The following is an 18,518-nucleotide window of genomic DNA, read 5'->3' on the forward strand; positions in this document are numbered from 1 at the left end:
AACAGTTGAAGAATCTGACAAAATGCATCTGCAAACAAATAAATAAATAAAAAGTTAGGTTAACTAATTATTACTAACAATTCTTTAACAAAACGAGTATTAATTAATTACAAAAATTAATACGAAAATGACATGGGTATTTGACACACATGATGCTTTAATAATTCATTTACACATTTCATGCACCTTATCTATGTCAATGGTTTAAAAGGCATGCATGTAGATGAAAATATAAAATTTTAGATATTAGAGTTGTAATTACATTTAAGAGTTGTGCTGTATGTATGTAATTGCCCCAATTTTTTTTTATTTGCGAAAAAAATATATATATATATATTTTTAGTTTATTGATTGTTGTCTACTAAAATAGAAAATAATTTATAATAATATTATATTTAACTATGGGGGTCCTCTCCATGCGTATTAATATTATGAATAATTCCGGACACCTGACGTACCTCTACATGGGTGCAAGTTATTCCTGAGTTATTTTCAGGTTATTTCTGGGTTATTTTTAATCCCGAAATAATTTGGATTATTTCTGGATTATGGAAAATAACTCAAATGAATACCCTGAGCCGCACATAGAGTTACGTCAGGGGTCCGCACAGAAAAATTTTTGCCTCTCCTAAGGGCGTATGTGAGCAAAGCCACCTCATAAGCCAGATTAAGCTCGACTCAAAAAATGGCTCATGAGCTAAGCTCAATGAGCTAACAAGCCGAGCTCAAATCAGATCTAACTAAACGAAACACGTCAGCTGAGTGAGCTTATTTATTGAAATGCATATTAATATAAAATAAACTAAAAAAAAATAAAATTTTAAGATTTTTGTCATTAATTTTTTTTAAAAAAAATTATATAATCTCTTCATTGCCCATTCCATAAATAATTTTGCTTATAACAATAAATTAAATTCATATTTATTTTTTTCATACTACACAGATGGACATGAAGTAGTAGTCTTAAGCTACAGTTTGAGCTCGAACTCGATAATTAATCAACCTCAAGTCGAGTTGCACGAGCTCGACTGGACTCACAACAACCAACATGACAAAAGGATGCTACATCTAGCCATAATTCAGAAAAATTTAAATAAAAAAACTAATATTAATTAATTTCCTAGAACAGGAACCATATAAAATCTAATATTTCTCTAATTTTAAGATCTGCATCAAAATATTAAAAAAGATAAATAAAAAGAGAGGGGGTTTATTTAATCTGCACCTTCCAGTATTTTTTGACTTGGTTTTCGATGAAAGCCCCGTTCTCATAGGCGAGCTTCGCCGCCATCATCGAGAGGCAGAAGGGATTGATGTCCAGCCCTGGAATCGGCTCTATCGAAGTATAATCGCTCAGAAAAATGCTCCTAAATAGCTCATATCGTCCATCAATGTGACAGATAATAGATCTGAAATTAGCCGCGTGCCTTCTCGGAATCACCACAGAAACTGCATCCAACAATAACAACAACCAAGCAATCAATCAGAAGAAGATGCAATACCGACTAAAACCTAAAGGAAATGGTAAGAAAAAGAAGAAGGGAGTGATCAAAGTGGACATGTGAGCAAGCGGGGAAGGATGCCGAAGAATCCGCCGTTGAGGGAGAAGAAGTTGAGGAAAAACTCGACGAGATGTCCGAACCAGAGAAGGGGGGAGCTGATGATGGAGAGAAGCTTCTGGATGAGGAGGGTGAGAGCGATGACCCAATCGATCGGGGCCTCGTCGAGCTCTGAGCTGACGCCGGGCTTGTGCTCGGCGAATTTGCTGCGAGTTAATCGACGGCGAAGCACGAGATGGCTGGCGATGTCGCGATACCTGGCCTGATCGTGGCGAAGGATCATGTGCTCGTCTGGGGCCGCCATGGCTGCCGAGTGAGTGAGAAGGGAAGAGAGGGGTTTTGACGGAGGGTTCACCGCTACTGCATATTGTCTTTATAGCGGGGAGAAATTTGCAGTAAGACATTTATCATTTGCCAAAAAATTAAAATAAAAAATAAAAGGGGGGTATTTACATATATTATACATACTAAAATATTTTATTTATTTGCATATTTATACAAATAAAAATTATTTTTTTAATAATTTAAATAACATTTAAATTTTTAACATCATAGTTATATAAATAACACTTATATTGGCAAATTAAAATTCTCTATTAAGAATATAGTAAATTAAATAATTTTTTTAATAAAAGTGCATTAGAAAAGACGTAACATCTATTATTATGCATTTATGTATCTCGCACTTAAATCTTGATATTTACAAAAAATACCCTTCTTATGAATGAAAAGATGAATTTTATTATGGAGAAGTGTAACTCAAAAAAAATATCCTAAGATAATATGACATATTTTATTAGTTTTCACACGAAAGATTTTATTATGATAGTGAAAGGTTGATATTTTGTTTTTGAATGAACATAAAACACGTGTATAAATAAAATAAGAGTTTCACTAAGAGATGTTGAAATCTTGACCTGAAAAATTCAAAAAAAGTAATGACACGATCAAATTTAGTTGAAATGATTTTGCTAATGTGCGTTATATATTAGGAATAATTTCCTTACCCAATATGATGGAGGTATTGACATGGAAAAAGCAAAATATACTCCATGATGAAAAGTAGAGTATGGAGGTCGGGAAGTTGTCTTCTAGACATTGTTTATGATGTATTCAATCAAATCTTATTTGAAGAGATGAGTCAAGTGACCTAGAAGAGCATCATATTCTTTATGTGAATAACATGCTTCAATGATTTTAGTGATCATGAGCATGTGCATCATTATTATTTATGATGATGAGTGATGGGGATAAAAAGTATCTATATTGGTTTTAACGACCTGCATCAATCTAATAAAGATGTCATATGTCAACACGTGCATCAATATTAGAGGTAATGACTTGTGTTGATGGTGCACATCAATGTTATAAATGATGGCATGCATCAATAATGCAAGAGATAATCGGAAAAAAGGTTAGTGAATGTCGACATTGATGCCAAAGTTGTATAAAGACCTAATAAAGAAGGGCATTCAACAACACACATCAAGTTTAGAACCAATGATAAGCCTTTTATATTCCTAGTCTCGCTTTGACAAGCCTTAGAGCCTTCTTATACAAATATTGATGGACTTTCTCTAAATTTTTAGTTACATATGATGTAAATACTATCAAAATTCAAAACACTTGACTCTTTTGATTATGATGTGTTTTTTTGGTGTCCGAGTGTTTTAATTTTGACAGAGTTGAGCAACATTGAACTTGTTAGATTCTATGTTTTATCATATGAGTCAAACTATTGTAGTCATCTTTCACTTATTGTATCAAGCTTGCTTAGGTATTTTTTGTGCTTTATGTATGGAAGTTGATTTCATACTACTTGCCCCCAAATGGTGCAAAAAAATATTCAAAGCCTTAAATTAAACATAGCCCAATTAGCGCATTGCATTAGTGCATTGTCACACTAGAAGCTAAATAACATCAAGCTCTTCTAAGCCTATAGCCTCTTCAAGTTTTTTGGCTTCAAATACGTAGACGTCTTTTGAGGTTTATGTCTTTTAAGAATTGTGGCTTTTTGAGGCTTATAGTATACATGTACATTCCGAGATCTGCAACTTTCAAAAATTATTTATATAAATATTACTTATACCTTCTAAAGCTTGTATTCTTCTGAGATTTTTAATGTACATGTACTTTTTGAGCCTTATAGTCTTCTAAAACTTTTAATGAACATATACCTTCTAAGATTTTTAACCTTATGAGATTTTTAATATACATATATCTTCTGAGGCTCTGAGTGGAGACTCTACCGACTACTTACTCTGATGGAGTTTTTCTAATGAGGACTCTGTCAATTATTAGTCTCTCAATAAAAATTGTCTCCTCATAAGTCATCATCATCATCGACAACTATCATCATAATAAAAAATAATCCTCGTGTTTCTATGATTGATCCCCCTTTTATAAAACGATTGATCAAAAAAACTTTCAATGTCTAATTAAAACAAATTTACTTTAATCCTAAAGATTATTCTTACAATATTAGATCCTTTTTTTTTTTTTTGCAAACAAAAATATTATTTATATTTATTCTATTTGATAAAATAATAATAATATTTGACAAGTTTTTCCTCCATGACAAAAAATATTTGAATGCAAAATAAAAATATTTCTCGATAGGATTGAAATTTCCATAAGAGCAACATAATAATAATAATAATAACGAAAAATAAATAAATCAAACAAATAACAAAAACCAAGCACGTTTTACACATGAGATGACAGTGGGCCCATGGCACGCCATATCCGCCAATCATTCACTTCCATTCATTTAAGATATGGCGTGGCCTTGCTTCCTCCCCAATATAATAATAATAATATTTACACATAAATCTATCGAAATATTGGTATTTATAAATTAAATATCAAAATGATTTAAGCTGTTAAAAATCTTATAAAAATGAAAATTTTGATTATTTGAGGGAGAATTTGAAAAAAAAAAAAAAAGATGAAAGTGAGTGGTAGGTTTGTAAATACAAAGTTTCGGGTGATCTGTATGTAATTGTCTCAAACAAAAAAATTTAAAAAATAAAATAAAATCTATTAAATTATAAATATAATTGATACGTAATGTAGTTTGATTTGTGCATCTCAGCTCTAGTTTAACGGAATTTGATAAAAATAAGATCAAAATTAAATGAAAGTATTGAAAAAAAAAGAGTGATCAAATTTAATTATATATGGTACGCCATTAACGAATTTTCATCATTTGGTATGACTCTCGAGTCATAACACGAATCTCGAGATGATATTTTAAATAAGAAACATTCAATTCTTGATAAAAAAGTCATTCAGAGTTCTGATTTTAGCAAACTTATAGTCAAGCTGGCCGGCTCGATGAGACGGACCTAATGATATGAAAACTAGCTCAATTCGAGTCAAGTCAAGCCCAGATTAAGTCACTCGCCCAGCACCCCCCCCCCCCGCCGACGCCCACTGCCGACCTCCGTTGATCACCGTCTACCGTCGTCGAACATCGCCGACCTCCGTTGACCTTCAACAACTGCTGTCGACCATCGCTAACCATCATTAATAACCACCAACCAGACACTGTCAGTTGAAGCTGTAGTCTGAAAAGTATAGTTACACTCTCCCGTCGTGGGACAAGAGATTTTTGTAATCATCAATAAATATTAAATTTTTGCAACTGGGCCAGACTTCGTACTAGCATTTGCATAAATAATACATAATTTTTATTTATTTACATATCTCACACTTAAATTTTCATATTTACACACAAAACTTAATTCGTTATTCTCACATAAAAATGACAGTTTTATTAATCTCTTAAAGTAAAAAATATATTGGCATGCATGAGTTCAAAGAACCAAAATTTAATGTAAATATAAAAGTTTAGGGGTGTGATATGTAAATAGATAAGAGTTGTGTGTTAGGTATGTAAATATTCCATAAATTATTTACTTTAACAATTTTTTTTAAATATTAAAAATTAATCAAATCTATTAAATATATTTGAATTTTCTAAATTAATTAATGCAGATCTATAATTATCAAGCTTAAAAACAAAGAACTCGGTTTGGAAAAGGCCTCCTAATCACACTTTAAGTAAGCCTGTGGGCCCATAACTCGATGTTATAAAAACGTTCACGCGGGCCGAAGCCCATGTGAGCTAGTCAAGACGCTGAACAAAACCAAAAAAAAGTACCTAAAGGAATAATTGTACTAAACAAAGCATTTTATAGTAGTTTTAGGAATTCAAATGTTACATTGGATAAATTTTAGATACATCATATGAAGAAATTGTGATGTCATTTAGGTCTGTTTTGGAGCAGCTGTGTCTATCAACTATGAAGCTGTATTTGCATAAAAAAAAAGTTGTTCGAAAAACTGCGGTGACTATTATAATATTTTTTATAAATATCGTATCAAAAATTTCCATCAGTCACCACATGCAGTCAAATCTGGCGGTGAAACACAGCTTTCAGCTACAATTTTTTTTTTAACTGATAAAATACAGTTTCGCCAAATAGAAAAAACTGTGGTGCAGCACTGCACCAATGCACGTTCATGCTAAATTTATTATCAAGTATCAAAATCAGTTAATTAAATTTGTAAAAAAATGTATAAATATAAATTTATTGAAATTTAATAAATCAATATAATAAAAATAAATATAGAAATAATTTTTTTTTCTTTTTCTTCTAAAGAGATGTCTAAATCAGAACTTCATAAGCACAAAGTTGCAATAATTAGCTATGCATTTAAACAGTCATACAAAAAAAAAAAAAAAACTCACTTTTTATGTCCGGAGTCTAGACGTAAGCAGTGTCTGGACAACGATTACGATCCATCGAAGATCCTTTTTTTTTTCTCCTCCAATGTTTATTGTTTTGTTATTAAAAAAAAATTAATTTTACATACTCTTAATGAATATTTAAATTAAAAAAAAAAACATCTATTTCTTGTGCTATGAGTGAAGCAAAATAGAAATGAAAAAAATAAGAAAAAAAATTGAAGTTAATTGGAAGGCATATATTTATTTATTTATTTTACCATTCATTAAATTTTAATAAGCTTTTTTTTTTTTTTTGTAATTAGTTTGCTCTTCAAATAAAACTTACAATCTCATTAAATTATATTTTATATAACACTTCATGCTAAAATAAAATAAAATAATTTATTTTTAATTATGTGATATTTATTCTGCTTTTTCACAAAATTATTTATTTATATAGAAAATTTGCCCTCCATAACAATAAGATACATATGTATTCTGAGAGAGAGAGAGACGCACACACAAACGCGACATGGTCAAAGACAATCATGTCCCCATCAAATTATTTAAAATTACAAAACGTAGTACTTAAAAAAATCTAAGTTAAACATTTATATATTTCGTCTCTCATAAACAACTATGGGTCTATTTGGGGAATTTGCAGCTTATTGAATAATCTGCTGATAAGCTGATTAAAAATAATCTGCTGATAAGTTAGGTACGGTGACTATTACAAATTTTTAATTTTTTGAAAAAGTCAGACCGTTGTTAGAAAGCTGCAATCGCACCTAGATAGGTGTGGTGTACGCAACTAGATAGGTGCGTTGTGAAAACGTTGTTTTCAGCGTTTTGAAAACGCATAAGCTGCCAAAAGGCAGTTTACCCAAACAGGTCAAGTGCATTTTCAAAACGTCACCGCACGAAATAAGCTGCCCCATTAAGGACTAAAATAATATTTAAAAAAAAGTAATATATTTTGAATATATTTATATTAGTACTTTTTTCATTAGGAAAATTTACATACATACCAGGCAATTCTTACATATTTACATTTCTAACACCTGAACTTCAATTTGTACACATATGCCACCTTATCAATAAAAAGAATATATTGGCTTTTAGAATTTAAAATAGAGATGTTTTTTTTTATGTGATATAAAATATTTGGGTATTGTAAATGTAAAAAAGCAAACTTTGTGTTGGAAATAAATAGGAATTATGTGGGCATGCACATAAAAGTCAATAAATTTAAAAATATTTAGTACCCAAGTGAAACCTCAAGATTAGGGATGTCAAAAAGACTCGTTCGCGAATAGCTCATTTTTGGCTCGCTAAAAAGCGCATGTTCGATGCGTTCGCTAAGCTAACATGCCCAGCACGAACATTTTTTTTGTGCTTGATATATAAACGAGCTGGACACGAACAAAAATATGTTCTTGTATGTTCCGCTTCTTTTGGCTTGATATATATATATATATAGATCAATGATCAGTATTTTTAAAAAAATTAATTAACTACAAAGATACTAACTACAAAGATATAAAGATTTATAATCAATTAAAATTATTAATTAAAAATTGAATAAAAATATATTAAATTATATTTAAATAAATTTTAATATAAACAATAAGATTTAAATCTTTCCAACTCTTTAACATTATAGGGCTGTGTGATTAGGGTAGTCAAAATGACTTTTTCTTCGCGAGCAAACGAACCGAACACACATTTTTTTGTGTTTGAAATATAAAGGAGTTAAACATAAACAATGATATTTTTTAACGAGCTGAACACGAGCTGAGTCTAGGCTCCATCATGTTCGGCTCCTTTACACCGCTATTCATAATACTGATGGTCATCAAATTATTTATTTTTTAAAAAAGTTACATATTTAATTCAAAAAAAAAATGACAACAAGGGCATCAATGCATATTGACAATTTTTTTTTCTAATTTCTTTAGGCCACAACTAATTATTAAGTCAAAAAAAAAAAAAAACTTTAAGAGCCTTCATTTAGGGGAGGGGCTTATGAAGAAGAAAATATTACATGAGTGGCGGAACATATGTTCGAACGATGATTCAAACGCAGCCAGACCACCGTGTGACGTGTATCACACGGCGAATTATCCGAACCATCATCTGAACATGCGGTCGCCAAACATAATTTTACACATTTTGAAGGGCCTCTCTCCCTCTCTCTCTAAGAGATCAATAGTCTGATCTACAATTACGTAATCTTATAATGGGAGCAATTACATTGCTAACACCCTCTTTCATCCCTTCTTCAAATTCTCACTCCCATATCAAAATTCACAATAAAATCCCAACCTACACTTACACACTAATACTCCATAACTTCTCTATTTACAAAACTAACATCCTCCTTAATCCGTTTAACAAATTACCACCCTAAACATCGAAATCCACAACAAAATCCAAACACACATTACATGCTTATCAAATTCCGAATGTTTTGACCACGATGCACCTTAAAAAAAAAAGCCTGAGCGGTAATTATATAAATAGCAAAAATCAGAGCGTCAACACGTGTAATTATCCCTTTTGAAACCGAAATTTCTGCATCAATGATCAATTAAAGAATGGGAACAGATTACGGTTAGGTCATCTCCATTATTCCAGCCTACGAACTGCCCCCGCATTAGCTATAACATTTAGGCCTCAATCAACACTGCGCCTTAAAACTCATTCAAATGAACACCCCAACCGCACTCATTTCTCTCCCCACTAATCCGCCCAGCGCCTAATTCTCTCCAGTTTTTTTCTATATTCTTTCATAAGCGTAATTGAAACCTTTTTTTTATATATTTTTTGGTTCATTTTATTGCATGAAATGAGAAATGAGATCATCGTTTTCTCAAATATTTGGATTTTTAATTGATACTATGTTGTTTGTTTCTATTAAGTTACATTGTCCTGGGTTCTGCAGGGTTTCTGCAATGAACCACACTGTTGGTGCTCAGCTAACCATCTTCTACAATGGATTAGTTTTCTCCTACGATGGAATTACTCCGAAGCAGGTAGGGAAATATTTGTATTTGTTTCATTAACAGACCTAACAACAGAACATTTTGATATGTGTGTTGTTTATGTATGAGTTTGGACTGATTGGAGTTTGTCAGGCGCAGGCCATCATACTTATGGCAGCCGCAGGTGCGTCTGGTAAGGAAGGAGTTTCACCTGCTCTGAGGAGGCCGCAGCTCCTACAGCTGATGCCTACAGCGGCTGAATCTTTACAGTCGGCTCAGCTTCCCACCAAACCTAATTTCATCTCCGCGCTGCCGGATGGTGGACAAGGATGTCTGAGAAGGCCTCCGATAAGGCAGGTTTTAAGAGGTGGGAAGAGTTTGCTACATTGATATAATGGGAAATTTACATATATAGCATATAAGTCTAGTTAGATATCTAACACCTAAAGTTTGATATTTAAACTTATGGCACTATTGTGTTATACATTGACATATGAAGAAGTGTGTTTCATTCTAAAAAAAAATGGTGATCGAGATAATTTTGATATTTTTGATGTGATGTTTAAGATTTGAGTGGGATGTATGCGAATATGAATGTTTAGTGTTAGATATGTTTGTAGATAAAAATTGTGGTATGGGTGTAAATGACACTAATATACATCATTTTAACAAAGATTGTGCTATTCTTGTTCTGCATGCAGAGGTCCCATTAGGCCGAGAGCACTTGCCTCCATTAGGGCGACTGTGCTCGCTCCCATTAGCACGAGCCAACTCAATCAAGCGGTTTCTGGAGGCGCGCCAGAAAAGGTGAGTTAACTTTTTTTTTTCTCCACACTTCAACTTAATTATGGCTAGAAAGAATCTTGAAAAGAAATTCATTATTATATTATGATACGATCAGAAGTCAAAATCGGCATGCTTTCTCATAAAAAAATAGAGCAAAATAATTTTTTTTTTTTAATAATTCAAATAAATCAATGAGAATACAAAGATAAGCACATATGATTCGAGAGAAAGTCGATCTCTCCAAATTCCTACAATTCAAGGGATAGGAAATCACTCCCAAAACCTAAACATAAAACTCACAACTCAATCTAATGTATAAACTTAACCCTACTCCCAAAACCTAAACATAAAACTCACAACTCAATCTCATGTATAAACTTAACCCTAGACATAACAAGTTTATTTATACCTAATAATAATAATAATAATAATAATAATAATAGTAAAAAACCTAATAATAATAATAATAATAATAATAATAGTAGTAAAAGACTAAATTGCCCTTAGGCGTACAAAAGATAAGCTTGTGCTTAGCTCAGGGACCATCATAACAATATCCCCGCATTTCTCCTATGCTCTCAATTCATCCTCCATTCGACTTCCAATGAAAAAAAATCTATCCTCCATTGTGGTGAACCTCTCTTCCTTTTCCGATCTGATTTGACTCATCACTTTAAAAAAATTTTGAACTTGAAGACGAATTTTATACCCTGAATTCCCGTCGTCTCTCCCTAGCTAGTTTGTATCATAATTTTACCTCAAATCAATGTTTCTCGTCCCGTAAATCCAGTCCTCGCTTCCAAAGTAGCACCTACCAAACTATAGTTAGAAAGAATCTTGAAAAGAAATTAGTTACTATATTAATAATTAGGAGCTGTTTATTTTGCTACTATGCGCTGTGTAATGTTTGATGATATTTTTAAACATAATTTTTAAGCTCTATGGAGATGATATCTGGATGGGGGTTAATGGGAAAAAAATTGATATCTACATAACCTTGTCTCTACAAGCAGATATTAAAGGCTATGTATTAATAAGATGTAAGATTACATGCATAGCACTCAAATCCTACGTATTTGCATATCTAACATCTAAACTTTATACATACCACCTTACCTATTATGCATGGAAAAGTGTTTTTCATATTTTAAATTTTAAAATGGTAGTACTTTTGATGTGAAATGAAATATTTTGATGGTATAAATGTACAAAAGCAAAGTTTGGGCATTAAATATGTAAATAAATAGAAATTGAGTGGAATATATGTGAATGCCCATAATAAGATATAATGAGAGAATATCTCCTAATATTCAAAAAATAATTGAATGTTCTGATAAATATTTGGAACTAAATTGCATAGAAAAAGCAGGATGAACCAGTGAATCAAATATACCAATCATCAAAATGGAGTAAGATCTAAAAAAACTTTTGCCAAAAAGCCATCCTGTACCTATGCATGGCTTGAAATTTTATCGAACTTAACTTTTGAAGTAAACTCTTCCAAACCCTCTCCTAAAATTCTACTTTTCAGAATGAAAATAACTTATCATCAGCTCTTCAAACATTGCAATTGTTAAGCAGTGGTTAAAACTGGCAGGCTCAAGAGCAAAGCTGCTTCTGATTCAGAGAGGAAAGTTGATGACGTGAAGGCTAATTTGGATGCAAAGCAAGAAGAGTGGCTTTCTCTGAGGTAGCTGAATAGAAGACTGGTTCAGTAGATGTCAAATTTCTCCATCATAATCATAGAGAATTGAAGCTACCAACTTTCTCTCGACAGAAACTTGTTCTTGATTAATAATAGGCATAGTGAATTGACATGTCTTCTATTTTTAATGATAGATTATGTGACTACATCACATTATTATTTTTAATCATGGATTAATTTTCTAAATCATATTTGTGTTTATGGATTTTTATAGCATGAAATTTAAATATCCAATGTTGCCTTTTGGGGCAAATTTGTTTAACTTGGAGCTAAATTAGCTATGATATGATCTAGTTTCTTGAATCTTGATAATCGGCAATTTGAGGATGTAGATAACTCCAAAAATTAGTTGAGAGACGAAAACAGAAGAGAAGCTCAGCTTGAAAATGATAAACTGCAATTCGAGGGTGACCATAACTCCAGAAATTAAAATGGGGGAGAAAAAACAGATAATCGCAAAGCTTACCACATTTTTTTTTCATTCCTCAATGTCCTCCAAATGGAGCTATTTATAGAATACAAGACACTAATTCTTTGCTAATTAATTTATTAACTACTTAACAACTCTTAACAACCAAACACAAGATATTAAGCATCTTACATTCTAATTAATCTTATCATATTAACTAAGGTTTCATTAGATATAATTTTGTCAAAACCCTCTCTCTCTCTCCGTCCTCCCTCTCTCATTTCTTTATGTTAAAAATAAAGTAAATAAATAAAACATGATGCTCATGTCTGATTAACCAACATATAAAAGCTTTACAAGTGAAAAATGATATCTATGATTCAAGGAATAACTTGAACTTCAGTGAAGGATTTCAAACTAACTAATATATATAACAAAAGTGTACCCAGGAATCATCCTAAGAGTACTGAGGAGTGAGATTCTATTACTAATATAACTGAGATTACACAACCAAGAAGAACAGCTCATCGACCCCAAAAAATGCAAGTGTCATTCTCCAAATATTTCAAATGAAAAGCAGGCGTGACAAAGCAAGAAAGTAAACAATGTAGGCATCAACTTGAAATAACGGAGGCATATTAAAAAACTCAAGGGGCAATTACATACATACCACTCAATTCCCATGTGCTTACATATCTAACACCTATACTTTACTTTTTATATTTATACCACCCAAATCATTCATATCACATCAAAAACATCACTATTTTTACTTCTAAAAAGTTAAATGCAACTTTTTTTTTAAGAAAATGAAATACACCTTTTTATGCATTGGTAAGTAAGTAAAAATTGAAGTTTAGATTTTAGATAAGAAAATACATAGGAATTGAGTGGTATATATGTAAATCATTCAAAACGTAAGCGTTACCAGGCACCAACTTCTATTCCTTGTGTTTGGGTAAAATCCAGTAGCCATGAGCTACTTTTTCATGAAAGAAACATGACAGCATCAAAACAGCAACTAAAAGTACAAACGAACGGGAACAGGTTCCCATGTTTAAAACATCTCAAATTAAAGCAGACCTGGTTCTTGATGACTTGGTAAGGAGCACTCGCATGAAAGGAACACAGAAAACCGTCCTACGCATGCAAACTGCGGAGGATGCCATGAAAATAGCCACCAGCCATTATAAATGAGATGATAGAAACAACACCAGCCGGGAATATCTTGCCAGATCTCTTGAAGCGAGAACCCATAACTGCTAGAAGTGCAGCAGACAAACCTAAAACAAACGCAACCAGCAGCGGCAAATAAATAATGACATCTAAAGAATTTTCAGTTACTTTGGGTCTTCAATGAAAAGATGCCTACCTAGCCCCAGGGATGATGCAAAAGCTGGCCTCACCGGAAGCTGAGTGTACACGTAATATAACAGCAAGGCAGAACCTCCCCCAGCTGCAAGTGACTTCTGGCTACCACTTTTCATATAACCCATGACACCACCCACTGCAATAAAGAAATTGTTCAGTAGTTTGAAATTGGGCAGTGAAGCAAATGACAGAAAAAGTGCTATGTATATTTTACGTAAGACAACTTTTTTGATTAAATTGCATGGTAAACAATAAATATTGAACTATATAAAGTACAAAATGTTAAAAAACAGCATATGCTGATTTACCATATCTGTAATACTTGCATTTCTCCTCCAAATTCCATGTGATGGATGCTCTAAACATCATTAAATATTGTACACAAAACCTGGCTTTTAGACTTTCAGCTCTAACAAATAAAATAATGGTGTCATGCAAATCATCCATGTAGAGCCCAACTTATAGTGATAAAAAAATTGCTTTCTACTAGGATGCATTATAACAACTGTGGCATACAGTGCAACATTTGCATTTATAACTGTAATGCCAACAGAATTGCGATCAGTTTTGAAGGATTTTGTTTGTGGATCCTATAAACCCATGTTGCGATCAATACAACCTTCCCAAAATATATGATTTCTCTAAATCGTTTAAATGAATATTCTAAAACTTCATCAAAATGTTATGGATTTTATTAATTTTATTTTATTTTGAAGATGTTTTTTTTTTCTTTGCTTCCGGGATATCTCTGATCTTTTTCTCTTCCCTTACTTTTTGCTGCAACCATGGACAAATCTCCAAACTACTTGAAATTCATCAAAGATGGATGACACTTCGCTCCTCAAAATGGGTGATATAACTTTCCACACCTCGGGTTCTTAATGTACAACATCAAGAATATTGCCACCAAACTATGCTACTTAGCAATCACAAATTCTGAAACTCAGGCAGATGGATTCAATGTATATCTTAACGAATCTACTTGTCCTCCTAAACACATTATTTCTGCTGATAGCAAAATCTCAAACATCACACATGGATGATGATTGATCAAAACCTCTATATAACAGCTTGTTTCTCCACCATTGCTGTTTATATTCTTCACCTTGTCTTGAACCTAAACTCTCATGCTGAGATTTGGACAACCAATGAGAAGCAACTAATCCATAAATCTGTCTCAAGTTACTCAGCTTGAAAATAAACTAGGCAATATATTCACAAAAAGTCAATTAAAAACTTAATATCTATCTAAACTCAATGTTTTTAAAAGCACATTTTGGAGTGTGCTTCACAAGCAAAGTGAAGCAAAGCGCATGCCACCTGCTTCGCTTCGTTGATGCGCACTTTGAAGAGCTGAAGTTAATTTGAAGGATTTTTTTGTAATTTTTAAGTTTTTAATTATTGCAACAATCTATTAGAAACTATTCAAAAGTTTAATTTGCAAGTTTACCCTCAATATTTGGCTTCAATTTATGTATTGTATCATATTTTTTTTTTATTTTATATAAACTTTTAAGTCATACTTTATATTTTATAATTGTTAATAAATATTTTTATACATTAATAGTTTTGTATAACCTACTAGCGTTTTGGTTAATAAAAACATTGCTTCGCACTACGCTTTGAAGTAATAATAAAGTCTTGTGCATCGCATTGCGCTTTGTGCTTTGATACCAGTGTGGGGGTGCTCTATTGATTTAGAAGACATCATTATTTACATTTTTAATGATCTATCATCAAATTATTAAGCCTTCAAAATTGTCATTTACACGAAACTCACATGTCAATTTAAATGATCTCTATTCCTTCCTGTGCAATGAAGAAATTAATCTTCCCAAAGAAAATCATCACAAATACCAACTATTGAACGCTTTGCAAGTTGCAACCTTCTAATATCTGTGTCCTTTTATACTATTCATGTGCATAGGAAAAATGTGGATTTACCTTTGTCAAGTGAAGCCACCCACCCAATGCCTTCAATGAATGTTGGATATATAGCAAAGGTGGACATTTCGCTACAATGCTTAGACCACTCTACTCTTTATTACTAATTCAAAGGTGCTATTAACAACCCATGCTCGTAGCATCTCAAGTCTTGCCTCAACAATGGTATGCATATTTGGGTGATGGAAATCACCTCATGGCAGACTTTTCCTAGATCATTCAATCGTCACAAGGCTTGAAGGATCCTTCATTTTCAAATCATGCTTTCCTTTTACAAAAAGCAATTTACAGTCTCAACTAAGTTCCTAGTCAATGGTACACTACATAGATTGGGATTTGATTTCGGAGCCATCAATACATCTTTGTTGCCATCATGCCAAACTACAATCGACCCTACGTGCTTATCTATGTTGATGACATTCAAATTGCTTGAAATAATCTAGATGCTCACTTAGCTCTCCTTAACAATCTTAAACAACGGTTTAATATGCGTCGGAATCTAAGTCGAGTTGATTGATCCATAACTTATTTCCACTACATCAAAATACATATTCAAGATCTTACAAAAGGCTAGAATGAGTAATTGCAAACCAATAGAAAACCCTCTTTCTGCCAACCTACGGACCACAAATGTGTCCATCATACCATGTTTGGGTGGCATTTTTTGGATGGCATTCTCGATCAATTGTTCACAAGTTGGACTCAACATCTTACTATCACAGTCTAAATACTTTTTTTAATGCTAATAGGGTGTGCCGATATATGCCAGTTCAAAGCTCTCAAACACAACTAATAGCATCTATAAGGCAACCTACATTATGGTCGAGTCATTCAAAAAGCAAAACTACGCGTCCATAATACTCCGATTCTGATTGAGTAGGTGATACCAAGAATAGCAAGTCTACTACCATATATTATACGCATCTTGACCTCGCCCTAATCTCTTGATGTGCTAAGAAATAATCCACCATTGCTTGCTCTTCCACTAAAGTAGAAAGTCGAGTTTTAATCATTGCAACCATTGACTTCATTTGGCTTTGACTAGGTTGTAAATGAACTAAGCATTCAACAAATTGCTCATGACTCGGCTAGATAAAAGCTTATTCATGTTCATTTGATTAACTAATTGAATAAGTTTGAACACATGTATAAACTCTTGATTGTTATTGTTACTCAATTTATTTATAATCATAAACAATATTGTTTAATGCTCGTTAAGAAAAAAAAGATTAAAACTAAATAAGAAATTAAATTAAAGCTCAATACAAAATTTGATTAATATTCGCACAAGAACATTTGAATTCTACCTAAATTTGGGCATTTAGTCTGAAATTATTAGAATGCTTTAAAGGAGCATTATGAATAAACTGTAAAAGACTAAGTTGAATTGCTGAGCTTCTAACTTGTAACCCTTTTGGTCATGTCGGAGGCTGTTAGAAAGCACGTTTAAGAATTTTAATGAAATGTTAACATATTTAAAGTATATTTAATAAAATTTTTATGTTCTTAATTAATAAAAATGGCTCTTTAAAGCTCAATACTCTCGGCTCAATAAGACATGTTTTCATTTCCAAAAGAGATGCTAGTTTGAAGTTTATTAATCACAAAATGAATCAAGCTCAAACCAAGCTAGAACAACGAATTTAAACAAACTGATCTTAAACATTATCATTAAAGCTCGAATTTAAATAAGCCTGCCTTGATAAATAAGCTCAAGCTCAAACAATCTCAAACTTATGTTGGCGCATTTGCAGCACTAGCTTCGACATGCACTAAGACATTTCTTGTTTCAAACAAACATTGCAAGCTTATTATATTGAGACAACATTTCAAACATAGTCATTACAAATAATTCAAATATTCCTGCTCAAACAAAGCATATTAAAATGGATCACCGCATTATTCATGAATATATTTGATCCAGAACAATTTTCAACACATCTCTTCTCAAGATAATCTTGCTGATATTTTTATAAGATCAATCAACCGAAAAGCTCAAATACAGTCTCAATTTTGGTATTTATACCACATTTGCAACGACCTAGGTTATGATCCAACCGTGAGTAGAGTTGGCACACACAACATCACACAAATTAATAATCAACCGCACAAAACAAAGGCATGACCAAGAAAATTCGTAGATAGATTTTTAAAAACAAATCGACAACCATTTGGCTTCTCAAATCGTCTACCACAACAACACAAAGAAGACACAGAAAACATAAAACATATACCAAACGAATCATAGGCCAACTGCTTGAACTGAGAAAAGAAAACCCAGAAAAAGATCAGACGGATAAACGATCTAATATCGACGAAATCGTTACCTCCAACTAAAGCGGCGTAACCCAGCGTCAGCTTCTGCGACATCGACATCCCGCTCACCTTCTTCCCCTTTCCAGACTCACCTTCGCCCTCACTTTTACCCCCTTCTCCGCCGCCACCGTCGTCACCTCCTCCGTCGTCACCGCCACCAAAACCGTCTCCTTCTCCGCCTCCCGCTACTCCACCGCCAAGATCTCTTACAACCTTGATTTCTTCAACCACATCGACGTCGTCGAAGGGGGGATCTTCAGTGAGGGCGTATGGAGCCTCGTCGAGGTCAACGAAAGCGATGATGCAGCGGCCACGCGATCGAGCCAAGCCAGGAAAAGAGGGTGCGGCGGAACGGCGACAAGTGACAGTCGAGAAGAGGTGGGAGTTCGAATAGCGGATCGAAGGGAAAGGGAATCTTGATGGTGAGGAGGAAGAGGAGATTCTGGAAAGACGAAGCAGAGATGGAGCCGAATTTGAGGGAATAACGACAGCAGCCATTTGATATCTATAAAAAGGAGAAGAAAATATGGCGCAGTAAAGAGCGGAGGTTGGCCTCTTTTGTTCACAATTGCCAGATCAACTAACCTCCAGGTAAAATTACCTGACAACTTGCTCCCTCTTTCCTCTCTCTTATTCAAAAGATTTACAAAAATGCCACTCAATTCTTATAAAATTTATAATACATACTTTATTTTATAGAAAACCGTCC

General features: G+C 33.0%; 3 protein-coding genes across 4 annotated transcripts; 1 reads left to right on the plus strand and 2 right to left on the minus strand.

The window, feature by feature from the left end:
* Positions 1-4: 4 nt before the first annotated feature.
* LOC110031811 lies at positions 5-2,673 on the minus strand (the record flags this gene model as incomplete). The annotated part of the gene is made up of 4 exons (XM_020735216.1): positions 2,567-2,673; positions 1,560-1,930; positions 1,226-1,449; positions 5-28 (listed from the first exon to the last, which is right to left on the minus strand). Coding segments are annotated over exons 1-4 (711 nt in total), but the record flags the coding sequence as incomplete, so codon positions are not given.
* A 5,890-nt stretch (positions 2,674-8,563) lies between these two features.
* LOC110031813 (protein TIFY 3-like) lies at positions 8,564-11,927 on the plus strand. Of its 2 annotated transcripts, none has more exons than XM_020735218.1 (5): positions 8,564-9,091; positions 9,239-9,329; positions 9,432-9,645; positions 9,980-10,085; positions 11,662-11,927. In XM_020735218.1, the coding sequence occupies exons 2-5, from the start codon at positions 9,249-9,251 to the stop codon at positions 11,756-11,758; spliced, it is 498 nt and encodes a 165-aa protein (XP_020590877.1). In that variant the 5' UTR covers positions 8,564-9,091; positions 9,239-9,248; the 3' UTR covers positions 11,759-11,927. The 2 variants fall into 2 exon arrangements, with proteins under 2 accessions (XP_020590877.1, XP_020590878.1); XM_020735219.1 differs by having other exon boundaries at positions 9,438-9,645.
* A 1,175-nt stretch (positions 11,928-13,102) lies between these two features.
* On the minus strand, positions 13,103-18,349 carry LOC110031814 (protein FATTY ACID EXPORT 2, chloroplastic). Its single transcript, XM_020735220.1, has 3 exons — positions 17,821-18,349; positions 13,551-13,685; positions 13,103-13,461 (listed from the first exon to the last, which is right to left on the minus strand). Exons 1-3 carry the CDS (start codon positions 18,305-18,307, stop codon positions 13,319-13,321), a joined length of 765 nt encoding a protein of 254 aa, XP_020590879.1. The 5' UTR covers positions 18,308-18,349; the 3' UTR covers positions 13,103-13,318.
* Positions 18,350-18,518: the final 169 nt, after the last annotated feature.

This window comes from Phalaenopsis equestris, unplaced genomic scaffold, assembly GCF_001263595.1.
Source record: "Phalaenopsis equestris unplaced genomic scaffold, ASM126359v1 Scaffold000845, whole genome shotgun sequence".
NCBI lineage: Eukaryota > Viridiplantae > Streptophyta > Magnoliopsida > Asparagales > Orchidaceae > Phalaenopsis > Phalaenopsis equestris.